General features: G+C 44.5%; 1 protein-coding gene across 2 annotated transcripts in view; it reads right to left on the bottom strand.

The window, feature by feature from the left end:
* Positions 1–21,237, bottom strand: part of LOC115636903 (ovostatin-like) — a 64,098-nt gene that overhangs the window by 29,064 nt on the left and 13,797 nt on the right. For both annotated transcript variants that reach the window (XM_030537611.1, XM_030537620.1), the window contains exons 5-15: positions 21,023–21,043; positions 13,239–13,407; positions 11,829–11,913; positions 8,589–8,703; positions 6,699–6,813; positions 6,314–6,423; positions 5,393–5,551; positions 3,828–4,052; positions 3,159–3,216; positions 1,263–1,408; positions 652–801 (exon numbers count right to left, since the gene is read on the bottom strand). In XM_030537611.1, coding sequence (XP_030393471.1) covers positions 652–801; positions 1,263–1,408; positions 3,159–3,216; positions 3,828–4,052; positions 5,393–5,551; positions 6,314–6,423; positions 6,699–6,813; positions 8,589–8,703; positions 11,829–11,913; positions 13,239–13,407; positions 21,023–21,043 — 1,353 coding nt within the window. The remainder of the gene's footprint in view (positions 1–651; positions 802–1,262; positions 1,409–3,158; positions 3,217–3,827; positions 4,053–5,392; positions 5,552–6,313; positions 6,424–6,698; positions 6,814–8,588; positions 8,704–11,828; positions 11,914–13,238; positions 13,408–21,022; positions 21,044–21,237) is intronic.

The raw sequence follows: 21,237 nt of genomic DNA, 5'->3' as shown, positions 1-21,237 counted from the left end.
AAGCCTCCTGAAGTTAATTGAAAGATTCAAATGACTTCTACAGTGTTGGATGAGGCCTACTTGAGTAAGAAGATGCCATTTTACATAATCACTTACACTACACTATATACCAATGTTAAGTGCTTTAAGTGGCCCTGGCGATGCAGGTTTCTGGTATTCCCATATAATAACAATAATACTTTGCTTTTATACTGCACTTTTCATAAGTAGATCTCAAAGCAGTTTGCAAAGGGAGGTCAGTATCATTGTATAGATGGGAAGAGAGAGGCACTGAGACTTGCCTAAGGTCACCCAGCAGACCTGTAGCAGAGCCAGGAAGAGAACTCAGATGTCTTGAGTCCCTGTCCAGTTCTGTATCCAGTAGACCACCTATGAACTGAGACTAGATAGCCATGTGTTGCAAAGAATTAACAAAGATATTGCAATTAGCAACAGCATAACTGAAGATTTCTCTCTGTGCCTGGAGGTACGTACTCTAGCTACATCCTATCATAGCCCAGCGTGTGGCTACTGGAGGGAGCATAGTACTAAAGCAGAACTCAGAATTTTTCCTTGGCACTTCCGTGCCATGTTAAGCTATAAACCCCCTTGAGAAGCACTATATTCTGCACTTCTCTGAGTAGAGAGAAGAGGATTTGTGGCAGGGCTTACAAAGTCAGCAGACAGCTCTTGCTCAGGTCTCAGGAGCAGGACGCTCTGATCCACAGCCCGCAGAGTGCAGTAGGAGTTGGCGGCAGCCTCAAGGTGGAGGCTGATGTTAGAGGCTGGGAGCCCCTGCTTCTTGGAAAACTGCAGCTGGACCTGGAATTGAGCAGAGAAATCAGAGCCCCTTAGGAGAATTATTTTAATGTGTAAATGTCAATGTCATGGAGAGATGATGAATAGGTTCTCACTCTTCTCCACAGCCTCCTCCTATTCTCTGCAGGACAAAGGCCTCACTATCAAACAGAATCTCTCAGAGTCCCTGTTTTAGGGCCAGACATGCCCTCAGAGGCCCTGCAAAGCATCCCTGCTCCTCTCTCTCCCCAGCTTCACTGGCAGTCCTCACTCTGCTTGAACATCCATCCATGTCCCTAACATAAACATCTCCTGCCTCCCTGCTATTCTTCACCACTGGCATTCCCTTGTTCAGATGTGTTTGCACTTTCTTTGCTCTCTGCCCTTGAAGGAAAGCCTGAGTACTGGGCTGGAATCACATCCTCTCGGTTCCCTGAGCCTGTGGCAACCTAGAGTGGGCCTCGAAACAAAAGCAGAGCTCTCACCTTGTTCTTGAAGCACTTCTCAATCTGGAGTCTGGTGCTATCGGCCACCAGCTCGCCCCCAGGGTGCACAGTGTAGACCAGTATCTGGGCACTGGGAGCCAGCTGCTCACTGCCAGTCAGCGAGATGAAGAATGTGCCATAAGGATCTACAGAAGGAACATGAAGCCAATAATAGGAAAAGCCAAGAGAAGAGACAGGAGGAATCACGGCTTTAGTGGATGAGCTAATATTTGTGCCTGTAAGCTAAAAGCTTCTTTAAAATAAGATAGTTGGCTACTGGGAGACTCAGCTCTTCCCAGACTTCAAACTGCTCCCTTCAGTGAGATGCCATATGCCAACATTAAGATGCTGAGTACCAGGCACTTTGCAGAGTGTGAGGTGAGCTGCAGTCAGAGAAGAATTCTACCAGCTTCACTTCTGGGTAGGAAAATGTGCATGTGAGTGCTACAAGCATGGCACACACTGAGCATACTGGCCACAGAGATTGAACTCAGGACCTTCAGCACCAAATAGCCCAGGACGCTACCTCCTGAGTGAAAGGAGAGGTCCTTTAGCTGGCTGAGATAGTATAGTAGCAGGCTGTTATGATCATTAGAGGAAGACAGCCTTATTTGCACTAGACTAGTGTATTACACCAGCACCTGGAGGAGGATGGGGTGAGAAACACACAACATGGGTGTTTCTGTTACACCAGCAGTAAAACGTGTACAAACTAAGGCCATGTCTACATCTAAAATTTTGCAGCGCTGGTTGTTACAGCTGTATTAGTACAGCTGTATAGGGCCAGCGCTGCAGAGTGGCCACACTTACAGCAACCAGCGCTGCAAGTGGTGTTAGATGTGGCCACACTGCAGCGCTGTTGGGCGGCTTCAAGGGGGGTTCCGGGAACGCGAGAGCAAACCGGGGAAGGAGACCAGCTTTGCCGCGGTTTGCTCTCGCGTTCCCGGAGCCACCCTGCAAACCGCAGGGAAGGAGACCTGCTTGCTCGGGGTTCCGGGAACGAGAGAGCAAGCCGGGGAAGGAGACCAGCTTCGCCGCGGTTTGCTCTCTCGTTCCCGGAACCCCGAGCAAGCAGGTCTCCTTCCCTGCGGTTTGCAGGGTGGCTCCGGGAACGACAGAGCAAACCGCGGCAAAGCTGGTCTCCTTTCCCGGTTTGCTCTCTCGTTCCCCGAACCGCCGAGCAAGCGGTTCTCCTTCCCTGCGGTTTGCAGGGTGGCTCCGGGAACGAGAGAGCAAACCGCGGCGAAGCTGGTCTCCTTTCCCGGTTTGCTCTCTCGTTCCCCGAACCGCCGAGCAAGCGGTTCTCCTTCCCTGCGGTTTGCTGGGTGGCTCCGGGAACGAGAGAGCAAGCCGGGGAAGGAGACCAGCTTCGCCGCGGTTTGCTCTCTCATTCCCGGAACCCCGAGCAAGCAGGTCTCCTTCCCTGCGGTTTGCAGGGTGGCTCCGGGAACTACTAAAGACAGGTTAGTCATCCAATCAGGGATCAAAAACAATACCATGTGATTTAGATGATTTAGATGATCATTCACATACTTCAAATTATGAATAATGAGGAGTCATAGTGAATAATTTGCAAATGCCCCTGGAGGAGAAATTAAATTAAAGAGAAAGAAAGGGACAAATTCACACAAAGTATCACTCCTAGCTAATCATTCAGTTGAGGAACAACAGGATTAATCTGGCTGTGATGCCAGGGGATGGACCATATGATGCACTAAAGTCCCCTTTCAGTGCTAATAATGTTGTGATTGTGGCTTATGTTTGAGATAGGTCTAGTAACTAACACCACATGGAAACAGATTCCAGGCAGCTGCTGTACTCAATTTTAGCCCATTTCACTCAAGATACTTATGCTTTGGAGTTCACACCTTTGTTTTCTAACATCTCAGCACTTACCACCTGTGATGCTGACTTGCTGTTGGCCATTCAGAACAATTATGCCTTTTGCCATCACCTGTGCACAAAAAGACACCATGAGATGGGATCAGAAAAAATTAAATTTGTTTCAGTGGGCTAGTAAATGTCTATTATTTAGTGATGATCAAGATTGTAATGTTTGGTACTCATGAAAATGAGGTCTGGATAGCCTCATGAGAGTTGGACGTAGCTGCAGGCAGATCCTGTGTTAGTTTCCCCCATTCCTCACACACAACTGTATCAATGCCCCTCTGTCCTGCCCTGCAGCTCCTCTCCTCCTTCCGCTATTCCAGTGCTGGGATCCCCACACAGTTCTGCAGATGCCCTTCAGTCCTGCCCTGCAGTATCCCCTGAGACTCTTGTCCTGGCCTCTCCTGCATGGCAGTTGTGTGGCACAAGGGACTGAGATATAGTCCCCCTAGTGGTAATTTTATGCTCTTCACTTCTTGGTGCTCACAATGCCCTAATGTGCTCCAAGTTTAAATGGGCAGAGCCCTGGTGGAACCCATTGACAAGACAATGTCTAGGTTCTGATTTTTTTTACCACTGACTAGTCTAAATTATATATATTTCTGATGTGATCAATACTCATACAAGGTTAAAAACAAAGAGGCTTTCAGGGAAGCAGAGCAGCCACTCAACATTTACCACATAGTAGAAGATCACACTGGTGGCATCCTTGTATCCCTCTTTGTTCAAAATGTAGTGCACCATGATCCTCCCCTGCTGGCCACAGCTCAGCCTCTCCAGGACGTGCTCAAGCTTCACAAAGCTATTAGTGCGGGAGTAGAAGCGCTGGACGTAGTAGGTCGTCTCAGGTATGTAAGTGTCCATCCAGACAAGGTCTCTACAGTCATCTACTGCATATGTGGCCTAACAAGAGACATGGAGATAAAAGCAAACACAGGATTTCATGAAGAGGAAATTCAAATGTCAAAGGGCAGCTGGGGCAGAAATGTTTATTCACAGCTTTTTCTAAGATAATCTGCGTAAAACCATGGGAAATGATCTTTAGAGGCTACTTAGTCTAATAGCTCTACCAATATTTTGTGTATGAGCTTGTGTGAACATTCCTTCACAGCAAGTCCAGTCCAGCTTGGCTGCATGCTGTGCTAGTCCTCTGGCATCCTTAACACGTCCACTCCTCTGGTGGGCCTAGACAGACATGTCATTGGACATCCTTGTGGGGCTGGCTATGGCTGCATAAGCTGTTAGGGGAGTCTGCAGAACTAGCACTGAACCAGTCCCAGACAGACTGGATTTGCTGATACCTCTCTTCTCCCCATGCCAGAGGAAAGTGAGCAAGTGCCAAGGGATGTGTGTGTCTCTGGAGCAGCAGGGAGGGAGAGAGGCAACAGCAAAACAAATGGTTTTGGAGGTCAGTGCATCCAGGTTGGATGGGGAAAGACAAAGAGGCAGGGAGGGAGGAGAAGGTAGGAAGGAACTGGGGGTTGCTTGAACCCCACCACTTTATAGCGGTGTAGTCTGTCATTCTCCAAGCACTGATGCTGGCTGCTAGTTGTCCCCCTAGCCAGGCCATTCTTGGGGCTTGCCGCACTCCAGTCATCACTCTGGCTGGGGGAGCGGGGCCACAGGCTTGCTGAGCCCCAACCGAGGGAGCAGGGAAGCAGGGCTGAGGGTGTTGCTGCTTTTTGTGCTCCAGCCAGGGGAGCGGGGCCATGGATACAACACCAAAATCAGTGGACACAGCAACCACGCAGTATCAAATTGCAGATCAAGCTGGAAAGATTGGAGCTGGGAGCGAGGGCTGCAGGCACTGAGGGGAGATTTCATCCTAATGACGGCAGAGCTCTCTGCCCATGGAGAAGACAGACACACAATGAGGGAATAGATCCAAACAGCTGAAACCATCATATTAAAGTGATTTGATTATCATCTTCACTGACGAATATTGTCCTCATGTCATCCTTTCAAATATCCACATCTGAGGTTGCTGCTGGATCAGGACTGGGAGACCAAATGAAAATAAGCTCATTGAGTTCCTCTAAAAACTATTTTCCCCCTTCCTTCTTCTCTACTATCTCCCCCATGGATGCAGGTGTCACTGGAGGGATCAGCTACTTCCCCACACATTGTAACTCATCCAGAACAATATTTTCCATCAGAATACCAGCTTGCTTCTCCCTCCTCCCACAGTTGAATGACCCTCTGGGGGAATAGAGCTTTTTCCCTTAGTTATCTCAGTTACTTACTCTCAACTTAAAACTGGGCTCAAAGAATTCAGAGGTGTCGATGGAAAACCGAGCAGTGCCATTTTCATTTGTGATATAGTCAGCCACATGCTTCTCATTGAGCTCTAGCTTGATGGTTTCATTTGCAACAGGGATGCCATCCTCATTTGTCATCTGAATCTGAATAAAGAAAGGTGTCCAAGATGTTCAGCAAACATACAGGACAGGTAAAGCCCCACTTCCTCCCCTTAATATGTTAGGTTGGCTTCAAAGCCATCGGTATTGAAGACAACTTATGTGGAGGTTACAGTGAATAGCAGCAGGTGTTGTCATCAAATAGTCAAGTGTATTTAAAACACATGAGCTGGTCAGAGTATTTTGTGCGGGTTCTGTGAAGGACAGGGAGAGGAAATTCCCTGTGGAGCTTCACAGGAGGGACAAAGGAAGTCAGATGGAATATCCCTGCTGTGGAGAGAAGGAAGGGTTTATATACAGGATTAGATATGAACCAGGGTTCAAATCCTGTCCTCAGACTCTTGCTTGCTGGGAATGGCTTCAAAGGTGGTGCTGTTTCAGGATGCTAGCTTGTGAAACCTGCTGTGCATAGAGGGCTCAGAACGGATCTTGTGTCTTAACAAAGACCCTTCCCCCTAGTATAAATTCGTTCTTCCTTGTCCCCACAGGGCTCATGTCATTTTGACTGTACAAACCCTTGCCCCATGCACACACACGATAACGCAAGGTTCCATGGCCCAGACATGTTTCCTCACTTTCTCTGAAAGCCCCTAATACAATGAGAGAACTATGTATTGAGGGCATTGCCATGTGGTGTTACCAAGGGAATCTGCCACTGAGAGTAGAGGGATGGTCATATACAGCATCACAGAGATCACTTTTGTGACTTCAGAGTTTGCCCAGGACATTCTGTCTCTGCTGTCCTACCTCTCCATAGTAAGGAATTCCCCTTTTGTAGTAAGTGTCCATGTTTGTAAACCACATTCTCTCCCTTGCCTGGTAGATGGAAATGTAGTCAGTGCCTATAATCTGCACACCTGAAGAAGGGTGAAGAAGAAGAGACAAGAATCAGAACTGGGCAGAAGATATGGTTTTAAATAAAGCTGCATTGAATGATCAGATGCAGCCTCCAGCACCTTGGAGGGGATAATTATGCTTATAAAATGGTACTTGATGGTGAACTGAGTCTCGTGCTTGGCCATCAGAGAGTCCCATCAAAGATTACCAGTTCTCAAAGTGGCCTCTCAAATTTAGCGTGCAACCCCCGCCCATACCCCAGCCATATTCTAGTTTCCTTTCCCATCAGTGTTACCTGTTCCATCCTCTGTGAGGATCGCCTCCACTTCAAGGAACCAGAACATCCTGGGATGATAAAGCTTGAATGTTTTGGTGTTGATGACCTTCATGATGCAGCCATCCTTCCCCAGCTGAAAAGTGAAAGGAACACCCAGTGAGCATATTAGGAAAGAGCCCAGTTCTCTGAATCATGAAACAACTTTTCTTTGACATCATCTGTAAAGTTCTTCTGACCTTAGCACCCTTGCTCACATCTCCCTCACCTACCTCTTCTCTCTTGTCTTATTGTTCCTCTCTTGCTCCAGACCTAACCAATCCTTCACCACTATTCTGCCATCTTCTGCCTGAAACCTTCTCCCTCCCTGCCCTGCTCCTTTATGTCTTCTGGTCCCCTCTCAAAATGTACTTCTTCTTGTGTGATATTTTTTAGGACTTACCTACACATGATTAACTCCATGCATAGATACTCTTATCTTGGAATATGGCTTTATTTTAAATTAGTTTAATCTAAAATGAATTAAGCTAATTTGGAGTAGGGCACTCTTAGGCTTGTCTACACTTGAAATGCTACAGCAGCACAGCTGCCCTGCTGTTTCACTTTGGCATGGACACTATCTATGGTAATGGGAGGGGTTCTCGCATTAATGCAGTTAATCTACCTCTCTGAGAGGTCAATGGAAGAATTCTTCTGTCCACACTGGGGGTTAGGTTGACTTAACTATACATCTCAGGAGTGTCGATTTTTCACATTCTGAGCAGTGTAGCTGGGTTAACCTAACTTTTAAGTGTAGATCAGGCTTTGGTCCAGAATAAAGATATCCATGAAGAGTTAGTCAGGAATAGCTATTCTAGAATATCTTCCCATGTAGACAAGCCCTTAGTTGGCTCAGCAAAAGTTCAGTCCTGCAAGGTGCTGGGTACTCTAGCCCTGATTCAGCAAAGTACTTCTGCACATGCTTAACTTTAAAGCATGTGAGTAAACCCAACTGATTTTAATATAGCTACGACAATTCACACCAGTTAAGGATCTGGCCATAAAGTTTTAATAGTCTGATTGCAAATCCCTTCCACTCTCAGTTTTGTTCTCTCGACTCATGTAATGACAAATTATATTAGTTCTCTCTTTCTTGATGGAATCTCCCAGGACAGATAAAATCTGAATATCTAAAATTTAAAAAAAAAGAGAAAGAGAGAAGATGCACAAAAAATGTTTTAGGGAAAAGGAACAAAAAAAATCACACCTTGTTGGCCTTCCTTACACATTATAAAGTTCATAAAACAAAAATACTAAAAGGCACAAGGTCAATGTTTATACTCTTTGCAGGCTGTCTTCAATACATAAACGAGCAATAAAGATATGATTATCAAAGAGAAGAGGTGTCTGCTTTTCTCCTACCCTCTTCCCTGAAGTGGGATTATTTCTCTTTGAATCAACAGGCTAACATTTTTGGTGTTAAATCTGGTAAAACACAATTCAGCTATTAGCACTTCTATTCTTGGGAGAGGGGGTTGTAGATTCATACTCTTGCTGAAGAAAAAAACCCAGTTTCCTGGCTAAAGTACCCCACTCGGAGAAATAGGCTATAGTGTCTGAGGCTGCAAATGTAGAATAGTCATTGCATTTGTCTGTCCAGTCACTGCACTCCCAGTCTAACCCACCTCTCTGTGGCTCCCATTCATAATGGGCCAAATTCATCCACAGTGTATTAAAAAAACCTTCCCATCCAAAGGCCTTCAACCATGCCACTGAGATCCTGGAAAAAAACATGCCTTCGTCTCACAGTGCCTCTATTCCCACTCCAAGAAATAGGAAATGGAGACAATAAAGCCTCAAGGCACCTTGCGATGCCCTGGATGATAACATTTATAAGAAAAGAAGAGCAAGTGGTGCAGGCTCATGTCATACTTGTGCAGTAACAGCTTCACAGAATCCTTTTGGCGTCTCGTTACACTTGTTGCTATAATGCTTCCTGCACACACTGAGCTGGACTCTCCCCTGCACAGGCTGGCCATAGGTGTAGCTAGAGGAGGAGGAAACACAAAAATGAATTAGCTCACAAGATCACAGTTGCCAGGACTGTCAAGAAACCAGTAAAGGCTGTAACACAATATGGACTAAAAGCTAAAATCCAGATAAGCCTAGTTCTGCTGGGCTCAGGCTTCAGACATCTTTCTCTCCTCATTCCCTGCTTCTCATGGAAATGTCATTACTGCCTTACATAGGACTAGGGTTACCAATTTTCTAATCGCACAAAACCAAATACCCCTGCCGCACCCCTGCCCCGCCCCTTCTTTGAGGCCCTGCCCCGACTCACTCCATTCCCCCTCCCTCCGTCACGTGCTCTCCCCCACCCTCACTCACTTCTGCTGGGCTGGGGCAGGGGGTTGGGGTGTGGGAACAGGTGAGGGCTCCAGGGTGGGGCTAGAAATGGGTTCAGGGTGAAGTAGGGGGTATTGGGTGGCTCTGTGTGCTACCTGTGTCTGCAGGTGCTACCCCCACAACTCCCCTTGGCCAGGGTTCCCAGACAATGGGAGCTGCAGGGGTGGCACTCAGGGCGGTGCAGCGTGCAGCTTCCCTGATTACCCCTGTGCATAGGGGCCGCAAGGACATGCTGGCCGCTTCGGGGAGCTGCGCGGAGCCAGGGCAGTGAGGAAGCCTGTCTCAGCCCCACTGCACTGTCAACCAGACTTTTACAGACCAGTCAGTGGTGCTGACTGTAGCTGCCAGGGTCCCTTTTCTACCATGGCTCTGCATGTGATGAAATGGGAATTTTCTGTAATATCTTTTTATTAATCCAATAAGTGCTATAGTTTACCCCTGTATGTGGCATTGCTACCCATGGGGCTAAAGAGTTAAGTCTGTTCTTGTAGCAGTGCTGGAAACATGACGTGTGTGTCACCTAGCCATCTGGTATGAACCCTATGGGTCATTAAAGGACCTGCAAAGGCTAACCCATATCAACGGAAAATCGGAGAAAACAATGGAAACCCCAGAACACTTCAATCTCTCTGGACACTCAACAACAGATATAAAAAACCTTCAAAACAGACTTCAGTGAGAAACTGCAGAACTGGAATTAATTTGCAAACTGGACACCATCAAATTAGGCCCAAATAAAAACCGGGAGTGGATGGGTCACTACAAAAAGTAATTTTCCCTCTGCTGATACACCTTCTTGTCAACTGTTGGAAATGGGTGATGTTCACCTTGATTGCATTGGCCTCATTAACACTACAAAAGTAATTTTCCCTCTCTTGATATTCACCCCTTCTTGTCAACTGTTGAGAATAGGCCACTTCCACCTTAACTGAATTGGCCTCGTTTGCATTGAGCTCCCATTTGGTAAGGCAACTCCCATCTTTTCATGCGCTGTAATATTTATACTGCTTACTGTATTTTCCACTCCTTACATCTGATGAAGTGAGTTTAGCTCGTGAAAGCTTGTGCCCAAATAAATTTGTTAGTCTCTAAGGTGCCACAAGGACTCCTCGTTGTTTTTGCTGATACAGATTTACATGGTTATCACTTGGAAACCTCCAGAACATTGACAGCTAGCAATCAAAAAACAAGAGGAATGAGGTCTCCCCCAACCCAACAACTCTCAGCAGGGAAGCTGAGCAGAGGCCAGCTCGCCAGCTCCAGAACAAAGGACTGAGAGGTGCAGCAGCGGCTTCAGGCACGAGTGCTCCAAGTGCGTGCTTGGGGCGGCAAGCCGTGGGGTGTGCCCTGCAGGTCCCTGCGAGGGCAGCAGTCAGGTAGCCTTTGGTGGTAGGCCTGCAGGAGGTCCACCGGTCCTGTCGATTTGGTGACAATTTGGTGGTAGGTATGCCGAAGCTGTGGGACTGGCAGACCTTCCGCAGGCAAGCTGCCAAAGGCTGCCTGACTGCTGTGCTTGGGGTGGCAAAAAAGTTAGAGCTGCCCCTGGAGAGGTGACAGGCAGGGGATAAAGGCATGACTTTTGGGAGCAGCTGGGCTGCTCTCACATGGGACTTACAAAGGCACAGAAAGGCAAAGCCAGAAATGGATTCCACAGCAGCTTGGCTAGCTATTTGCATTGGCTAGGCCAGAAGAACTATGTCTTAAGCTATGTCTGCACTAGCACTTTTGTTGGTAAAACTGATGTCACTCAGGGGTGTGAAAAACACACCCGTAAGTGACAGTCTGGACAGCACTACTTCTTAGAATTGGAAGGGACCTCAGGAGATCATCTAGTCCAACCCCTTGCTCAAAGGATCCTCAAACAGAATTTTACCCCAGTTTCCTAGATGCTCCCCTCAAGGATTGAATTCATAACCCTGGGTTTAGCAGGCCAATGCTCAAACCACTGAGTTATCTCTCCTCCCTCTCCCCATCAATGGGAGACAATCTCCTGCCAACATAGCTATTGCCGTTCATTGGAGTGGTTTAATTATACTAGTAGGAGAGCTCTCTCCTGTAGGCATGGAGCAGCTACAAGGGTGATTTTATAGCGGCACAGCTACATCGGTACAGCTGTGCTGCTGTAAGGTCTTTTGTGTAGATAGTAGCCTTAGCCTTCATTACTCTGTCTCAGTTGCCTAATAAAATCTACTCTGTGTTGAAAAGGCTGCCTGGTGTCACTTCAGATACTTGCTGAGGTGCCCTGGTCTCTGGAGTGTACAAATCTTTGACTAGGAGTCTGTCTCAGTTGGACTCAGACTGCACAGTGAAGGGGTTCCTCCAAGAGACTGTTCAAAAATGGGATATAGCACAGATCCTGTGGATCCGTGACAGTGAAGTACACAGGGACCTTAATGCTAGACATCCTAATTTATTAATATATGTACCTCTCCTATGGTCTTTCTTTCCTTTTTCTCCCCTTCCTATGTCTCTATAGTGATTAAAAAACCCCACAATACCTAGTACATATATATTGCTTTGTGTCTTTAAACTACTGTGCAAACATTATCCACACTGCCCCAGCTGCCTAATGCAGATGAATATTATTATCATGTTACAGAGAGTGAAAGTCAGATGCAGGGGTTAAGTGGCTTGCTGTAGGTCACAAAGTGAATTATTAGCAGAGTCAGGATTAGAATTCAAGAGTTCCTGTCTCCCAGTCTTGTGCTCCAGCCACAAAATTTTACTGCTTGTACGAATTTACACTCTTTCCCCCTTGGTACTCACACAGCACAAACATTCACTTTGAGTTCTTGATCCAAGAAAAAGACCCTCTTTGGTGCGTTGATCGTCACTTCAAATTTTGGCAACACTGAAAATGCAAGGTAAATATCATTGCTAAGTGACATCTTAGGTGTGAGGGGGGAAGAAAAAACAGGGAAACCTAACTGCACCAGCATTTGAGGGGTATGAACACCAAAAAGAGAGATTAATTGTTAAGAGGAATACAGACATGTATAACTAGGAGTAAGGGGGTGATGTTCTTAGAAAAGGAAAATTTAGGTTTAATAGTATGAAAATTCTTTACAAGGAGCTGTCATCACTGTTATAATACTTAAAAGCATATTCATCTGTAGATCTCGAAGTACTTAACAAAGGAGGTCAGTGTCACTATCCTCATTTTATAGGTATGGAAACTGGGGCACAGAAAAATTAAAGTGGCTTGCCCAAGGTCACCCAGCAGGACAGTGGCAGACCTGAGAATAGAAACAACATTTTGTGGTTTTCAGGGCAGTGCTGACCCAGTAGTTGCACTACTCCATTAGGAAGGTTAGAAGTATACTGTCCCAAGGGAAGTGGACACCCCAGTAAGTTGGAAACAGAGTTTTCTGAGGGAGGGGGTGGGAAAGGAGCTCTCCCTACTAACACAGGAAGCTTGGTATTGTCAAAGCCCTGCCCAACGAGCTCACAGGAGACAGGTGAAAGTCTTAGTGACAAAATGAGGGATGGCAAATTCATAAGAAGAAAATAAATCAATGGAGTTGTTCCATATGTAAAATGACAGATACTAGTGAGATCATCAGGCATTGGTAGCTTTTATTTTTCTATCTGCCCACAGTATCCTTCCATAATGTTTACCCTGCAGTCCACCACAGCTGTTAGATATCATTCTATTAAATGATAATATATTCTAATTTAATATATTCTATTTAATAATAGCTTTAGACTTCTAGAGAACAGTATATGCTTTACATGCAATATCAACCTCACACGACCATCTGAGGTTTAACTTAATATTATTTCCCATTGTACAGATGGATAAACTGAGGCACAAAGAGGTGACATGACTTGACCAAAGTTACACTGCAACTTAGTGACAAAGCCAGAAAAAGAACCCAGACTTCTGACTCCTGGCCTTCTGCTCTGATCAGTAGGCCACATTCCTCAGTATTTATCAGGATATTCATTACTTATCCATCTCCCTCATGGCCTCAGTCTCTCCTCCCTGCTTCCATGCCTTGGCTTACCTGTCTTAACCAGTGAGTTCAATGACAAAAATCATGTTATACAATATATAATGGCTGCACTACCTTATGCCTATGTTTGACAAACAGCCCCTCATAGATTCAGGCTGTGGGACTTGGCCATATAAGACATAATTAACTAGTGCAGATGAGATCCACTGCAGGTGCTTACCATATTCCTCCACAGTGAACCAATGAAGCGTTTTGTCACCTGACTTCTTCTCAATGATGATTTCATAACTCCCCAGGATTGGCTCTTGGATTAACGGGAATGAGAGTTGGACAATGGCATTCTTGGATGTTACATCCAGCCACTGAAAGATCCGATTGCGCTGGGGATCCTAGTAGGAGTGGGGAGATAAATACAGATGCTTTTATCATCTTCTTCAAGGCCCTCCCACTTTTTTTTCTTCCTTCCTTTACATTTCATAGATTCACAGATTCCAAGGCTGGAAGGGATCATTGTGATCATCTAGTCCAACCTCCTGTATAACACTGTCCATAGAACTTACCCCAAATACCCAAAATAGAAAAACATCAAATCCTAAATTTAAAATTGCCAGTGATGGAGAATCTCCTATGATCCTTGGTAAATTGACCAAACATGGTTAAAAATTTACACGTCATTTACAGTCTGAATTTATCTAGCTTCAGCTTCCAGCCATTGGATCATGTTATACCTTTGTCTGCTAGATTGAAGGGCCCGTTATTAAATATTTGTTCCCTGTGTTGATACCTATAGACTGTAATTAACTCACCTCTGAACCTTCTCTTTGTTAAGCTGCATAGGTTGAGCTCCTTGACTCTAAGACTAAAAAGCAGGATTTCTAATCCTTTAATTATAGTAGATGCTCTTCTCTGAACTTTCTCCAGTTGCTAACCTCCTTCTTGAATTGCAGGCACCAGAACTGAACAGAGTATTTCAGTAGCGGTCACACAAATGCCAAATACAGAGATAAAATAATTTTTCTACTCCTACTCAAGATTCCTCTGTTTACGCATCCTAGGATTGCATTAGCTCTACTGCCACAGCACCACACTGGAAACTCATGTTCAGCTGATTATCCACCATGATCCCCAAATCTTTATCAGAGTCACTGCTTCCCAGGACAGGTCCCCTGTCCTGCAAGTATGATCTACATTCTTTGATCCTAGACATGTATATTTACATTTAGCTGTATAAAAACACATATTGTTTGCTTGCGCCCAGTTTATCAAGTGATCGTGATTGTTCTGATTCAGTGACCTTTCATCTTCATTATTTACCACTCCCGCAATTTTTGTGTTATTTGCAAACTTTACCAATGATGAGATTATGCTGTCTTCCATGTCATTGGAATCATACCTGCTAGATGTCGATTCCCTATTAACAATTACATTTTGAGACCTCTCAGTTAGCCAGTTTTTAATGCATTTAATGTGTGCCATGTTAATTTTGTTTTATTCTAGATTTATAATCAAAATATTATGTGGTACCAAGTCAAACAACTTACAGAATTCTAAGTACAGTATACCACATCAACAGTATTACCATTGTCAACCAAACCTTTAACTTCATCAAAAAAGTATCAAGTTTGTTTGACAGAATCTATAATCCATAAGCCCATGTTGATTTGCATTAATTTTACTATCCTCCTTTAATTCTTTATTAATTGAGTCCTGTAACATCCGGGACTCAATTAACCTCTAACATAATTTTGTTTGGGATTGATGTCAGGCTGACAGGCCTATAATAACCCAGGTTGTCCTTTTTACCCTTTGTAAAAATTGGAACATTTGCTTTCTTCCAGTCTTCTGGAACTTCCTCAGTGCTCCAAGATATTAACAATCGAGCAAGATCCCCAGACAGTTCTTTTAAAGCTCTTCAGTACAAGTTATCTGGACCTGCTGATTTAAAAATGTCTCACTTTACAGCTTCTGTTTAACATCCTCAAGAAATATTAGTGGAATGGAAAAAGTGGTTTCATACAATGAGACTTATATCATCTCTTTTTCCTCCAAATATGGAACAGAAATATCTATTGAACACCTCCAGCTTTTTTGCATTATTATTGATAATTCTATCATTTCCATCTAGTAATGGACCAATATGATTGTTAGGATTTTTTTTTGTGCCCAATATATTTTAAAAATTCCTTCTTATTGTCCTTTATTCTCTCTTCTAAATCAGGTCAGTTTTTTAACAAGTGTGGTCTTCTTCTTCATTTGTGGCTTTTGGAGCATCTAGTAAGATGTTGTTAAATTATTCTGACTTATTATTCACATTTTTCTATTAAATACTTTTACCCAAATTATTATTTGATTCATAATTGTTTTCAGCTTTCTGAAATTGGCCCTAATAAAGCACTAAGTATACACATTTCTGGTCTAGACTTTATTCTGCTTGCACATTATAAATTGGATCAAGTCATAATCACTTGTTCCTCAGATTTGTAGGTGACAAATCTGAGGAACTGTCTCAGACTGAAGTGTCACTAGAGGAGGTTTTGGAATTAATTGATAAACTCAACATTAACAAGTCACCGGGACCCGATGGCATTCACCCAAGAGTTCTGAAAGAACTCAAATGTGAAGTTGCAGAACTATTAACTAAGGTTTGTAACCTGTCCTTTAAATTGGCTTTGGTACCCAATGACTGGAAGTTAGCTAATGTAACGCCAATATTTAAAAAGGGCTCTAGAGGTGATCCCGGCAATTACAGACCGGTAAGTCTAACGTCAGTACCGGGCAAATTAGTTGAAACAATAGTTAAGAATAAAATTGTCAGACACAGAAAAACATAAACTGTTGAGTAATAGTCAACATGGTTTCTGTAAATGGAAATCGTATCTTACTAATCTATTAGAGTTCTTTGAAAGGGTCAACAAACATGTGGACAAGGGGAATCCAGTGGACATAGTGTACTTAGATTTCCAGAAAGCCTTTGAAAAGCAGGGGCAGCTCTAGGCATTTTGCTGCCCCAAGCACGGCAGGCAAGCTGCCTTCGGCAGCTTGCCTGCAGAGGGTCCGCTGGTCCTGCGGCTACGGTGGACCTCCTGCAGGGACCAGCGGACCCTCCGCAGGCACACCTGTGGGAGGTCCACCGGAGCAGCGGGACCAGTGGACCCTCTGCAGGCAAGCCGTCGAAAGCAGCCTGCCTGCTGCTCTCACGGTGACCAGCAGAGCGCCCCCAATGGCTTGCTGCCCCAAGCACGCGCTTGGCGTGCTGGGGCCTGGAGCCGCCCCTGTTGACAAGATCCCTCACCAAAGGCTGTTACGTACATTAAGCTGTCATGGGATAAAAGGGAAGGTCCTTTCATGGATTGAGAACTGGTTAAAAGACAGGGAACAAAGGGTAGGAATTAATGGTAAATTCTCAGAATGGAGAGGGGTAACTATGGTGTTCCCCAAGGGTCAGTCCTAGGACCAATCCTATTCAATTTATTCATAAATGATCTGGAGAGAGGGGTAAACAGTGAGGTGGCAAAGTTTGCAGATGATACTAAACTGCTCAAGATAGTTAAGACCAAAACAGATTGTGAAGAACTTCAAAAAGATCTCACAAAACTAAGTGATTGGGTAACAAAATGGCAAATGAAATTTAATGTGGATAAATGTAAAGTAATGCACATTGGAAAAAATAACTCCAACTTTACATACAATATGATGGGGGGTAATTTAGCTACAACGAGTCAGGAAACAGATCTTGGAGTCATTGTGATAGTTCTCTGAAGATGTCCACCCAGTGTGCAGAGGCAGTCAAAAAAGCAAACAGGATGTTAGGAATCATTCAAAAGAGGATAGAGAATAAGACGGAGAATATACTATTGCCCTTATATAAATCCATGGTACACCCACATCTCGAATACTGTGTACAGATGTGGTCTCCTCACCTCAAAAAAGATATACTGGCACTAGAAAAGGTTCAGAAAAGGGCAACTAAAATGATTAGGGGTTTGGAGAGAGTCCCATATGAGGAGAGATTAAAGAGACTAGGACTCTTCAGCTTGGAAAAGAGGAGACTAAGGGGGGATATGATAGAGGTATATAATAGAGGTATATAAAATCATGAGTGATGTGGAGAAAGTGGATAAGGAAAAGTTATTTACTTATTCCCATAATACAAGAACTAGGGGTCACCGAATGAAATTAATAGGCAGCAGGTTTAAAACAAATAAAAGGAAGTTCTTCTTCATGCAGCGCACAGTCAATTTGTGGAACTCCTTACCTGAGGAGGTTGTGAAGGCTAGGACTATAACAGCGTTTAAAAGAGAACGGAATAAATTCATGGTGGTTAAGTCCATAAATGGTTATTAGCCAGGATGGGTAAAGAATAGTGCCCCTAGTCTCTGCTTCTTAGAGGATGGAGATGGATGGCAGGAGAGAGATCACTTGATCATTGCCTGTTAGGTTCACTCCCTCTGAAGCACCTGGCATTGGCCACTGTTGGTAGAAAGATACTGGGCTAGATGGACCTTTGATCTGACCCGGTACGGCCGTTCTTATGTTCTAAGCTACCTTTTTGTTGTTGTTGCTGTTGTTTGTTCTATGGTCCGTTCCTCATTATCTGTTAGCATGGGGGATTTTTTATTATACTTGGTCCTATCGGGGTGGTGGTGGGGGGATGGTTTAGCATATAGGATGTGACTAAGGAGTCAGTCTTATAGATGCTAAGTGCTCAGAACCCCTGTTGCTTCCCAGGATCAGACTGTTTGTGTACTAAACTACCCTCAGATTAGGCTATACTGAATATTGGATACACAAACTGCCAATCTACCTGAAACAACACAGGACTGAGACTCAGGAGATTTGGATTTTATTCCCAGTCCTGCCACTGGCCTGCAGGGTGACCCTGTGCAATCACTTCATTGCTCACTGCCTGTTTCCCCATCTGTGCAATGGGGATATTAACACTGATCTCCTCTGCAAAGTACTTTTAAATACACAGGTGAAAAGCGCTGTATAAGAACTATGTATTATCTGCATTTGCCCTTTCTAGGACATGATCTTACAGGGAAAGACAATTCCTATACATACATGGTAAGCTTGGGAGTGATGTCATCATATCAGCCAGTCTGCTGTAGTCTGACTGAGATAAATTTAAACTGGATTCTTTATTCAAGCCCCCTCACAACTACCACTTGTGTTACGCTTCACAGTTCTGTGGACTTCTTCCCTCTGGCTCCCTCTAGTGTTTGCAAGTCAGTTTGCATTTACTCAACCCTGCTTTATTCCATTGCCAGTAGAGTCAACATAACTTAGGCCTGGTCTACACTATACATTTGTACCAAATTTAGCAGCGTTAAACTGCACATGTCCACACAATGAAGCCCTTTATATTGATATAAAGGGCTCTTAAAACCAATTTCTGTACTTCTCCCCGACGAGGGGAGTAGCGCTGAAATCGGTATTGCCATGTCGAATTAGGATTAGTGTGGCCGCAATTCGATAGCCTCCGGGTGGTATCCCACAGTGCACCATTGTGACCGCTCTTGAAAGCAATCTGAATTCGTATGCACTGGCCAGGTAGACAGGAAAAGCCCCGCGAACTTTTGAATTTCATTTCCTGTTTGCCCAGCGTGGAACTCTGATCAGTAAGGGTGGCGATGCAGTCCCAAATCCAAAAAGAGCTCCAGCATGGACCATACAGGAGATACTGGATCTGATAGCTGTATGGGGAAACAAATCTGTTCTATCAGAGCTCCGTTACAGAAGACAAAATGCCAAAGCGTTTGAAAAAATTTCCAAGCTACGATAAACAGAGTCCACAGCAGGGACTCAGCACAGTGCTGTGTGACAAGCATAACAGAAAGCCAAAGAATCAAATGGATGCTTATGGAGGGAGAGAGGGAGTACTGAGGACTCCAGCTATCCCACAGTCCCTGCAATCTCTGAAAAGCATTTGCATTCTTGGCTGAGCTCCCAATGCCTGAAGGGTCAAAAACATTTTCCCGGGTGTTTCAAGGTATATGTAGTCAATTTATCCCCTTCCATCCCCCAAAAGAAAAGGGGGAAAAAATCATTTCTCGCCTTTTTTCAATGTCACCCTATGTCTACTGCATGCTGCTGGTAGACGGGGTACTGCGGCGCTGAACAGCAGCATCCCCTCCCTGGTGGCAGATGGTGCAAAATGACTGATATCTGTCCTCATCATCAGCCCGTGAGTGCTCCTGGCTGGCCTCGGTGAGGTCGGCGGGGGGTGCCTGGGCAAAAATGGGAATCCCAGCAGATGGTACAAAAGGCTTGGTAACCATCCTCATCATAGCAGCTGGAGACTGAGCTACATCAGCCCCCCACCCCTTTCATGTCTAATGAAGATTCTGTACTCCCTGGACTATCACAGCAGCAGGAGGCTGGGCTCCTCTCCCCCCCCCACCCTTTAATGTCCTGCCTGGACTATCATAGCAGCTGGAGGCTGCCTCCCCTTCATTTTATCTCACAAAAAAGTCAGTGTTTCTTATTCCTGCATTCTTTATTACTTCATCACACAAATGAGGGGACACTGCCACGGTAGCCCAGGAGGGTTGGGGGAGGAGGGAAGCAATGGGTGGGGTTGTTGCAGGGAGACCCCCTAGAATGGCATGCAGCTCATCATTTCTGCTGGATCTCTGGGGCTCTGACACAGAGCGGCTGTGCTCTCTGTTTCTCTAGTACACTTGCCCCATATACTAGGCAGGACTGACTCTATTTTTGACAAAACATAAAGAAAGGAATGAAATGGGGAGTCATTCCCATTTTTGTCCATGTGCCCCCAGCCGACCTCAGCAAGGCCAGCCAGGAGCACCCATGACAGCAGCAGACGGTACAAAAGGATAGATAACCGTCATCACCAATTTCCAATTGCAAACGGTGCAAAATGACTGATAACAGTCATCACATCTCCAATTTCCTATTGCAGGTGGTGCTATAGCTGGTAACCATCTCTGCTACTGTGCAAAGGCAAATGAATAATTCTGTGTAGCACTGCAGTACCACATCTGTCAGCAGAATCCAGTACACATACGGTGACAGTGACAAAAGGCTAAACGGACTCCATGGGAAAGCCCTTTTTGAGGAGCAGTACTCCTGGCTGTGAAAGCACAGAAAATTACACCTGTTCTAATGGTCAGTGAGGAGAGGTGGGGAAGGCTGAATGTTAACTGGGATAAACAGTGATATAAGTGTTGGATTTAAATGCTATAGTTTACAATAAGTATCTATGTTTTAACAATAAATAATACATGAGGTTTTGCTATTGTAGTTTACACTCTTCACCAAAAACTTTTGAGAAGGAACTAACCCTCTGTTGTTATTTCCTATATAACATAATAGAATGTATGGAACAATATATTCATTATTATTATTATATTTTGTAGTTCAGAGCACCATCTGTCCGGGGATCTCAAAATGCCTTACAACCCTCATGAAGTTTAACCTCAAAATAACCCCAGGAGACAATTATTATTATTCCCTACTTTACAGATGGGAAACTGAGTCACCGGTGTTCAATCCATGGTTACACATAGAGTCTGTGGCAGAAGTGGGAAAAGAATCTAGATCTCCTGACTCACAGTCATCTGCTATAACCAGAGTTCCTCCCTATAATAGTGAGGAAGCTAATGCACCATGATATAAATAAAAAACCCTTCTCCCTTCTTTGATTCTAATCAGATTTTCTTGTATAAAAGAAAACCATAGCAGGGCCTAGTTTATTCAGGAAGCATCATATACATGATAGTACTAATGCACCTGTGAAGGGGAATTGTTTTTTCTTCCATTCCTGGGACCCTTTATTGACAATTTGTTGAAATGCTCAGCACCTGACACTCATTCTAAACATATTCTGCACGTGTTCCATCTGCACCAATCTCCCATGGGAATCATGGGAGGAATATGCCTTCAGGGTGACAATTTCTCAAGCAAACACTCTTGATTCAGAAAGCTGAAAGCTCTGTCCTTCTAAGTAAGTCATATTTTATAGTACCGTGAGCCTCTTACCTGAAGGATGATCAGGGGATACTGAAAGAGATAAAGGGCAAAAAAAAAGATTAGAATTCAAGGAAATTAGTTACTGAATAAGAAATAATCTGGATGATAAGGCAAGACTGTGGCTGCTCCTTTTCTGAGTGCACAAGTCTGGCACAAGCTTTCTGTTCAGCCCTATCTCAACTTGTGATCAGAAGTTCAGTGGATTAAGGATACAACCCTAATGT

The sequence above is a fragment of the Gopherus evgoodei genome, chromosome 1 (assembly GCF_007399415.2).
Source record: "Gopherus evgoodei ecotype Sinaloan lineage chromosome 1, rGopEvg1_v1.p, whole genome shotgun sequence".
Lineage (NCBI taxonomy): Eukaryota > Metazoa > Chordata > Testudines > Testudinidae > Gopherus > Gopherus evgoodei.
Note: the sequence above shows the minus strand (reverse complement) of the source record. Positions and strands in the feature narration are given on the sequence as shown.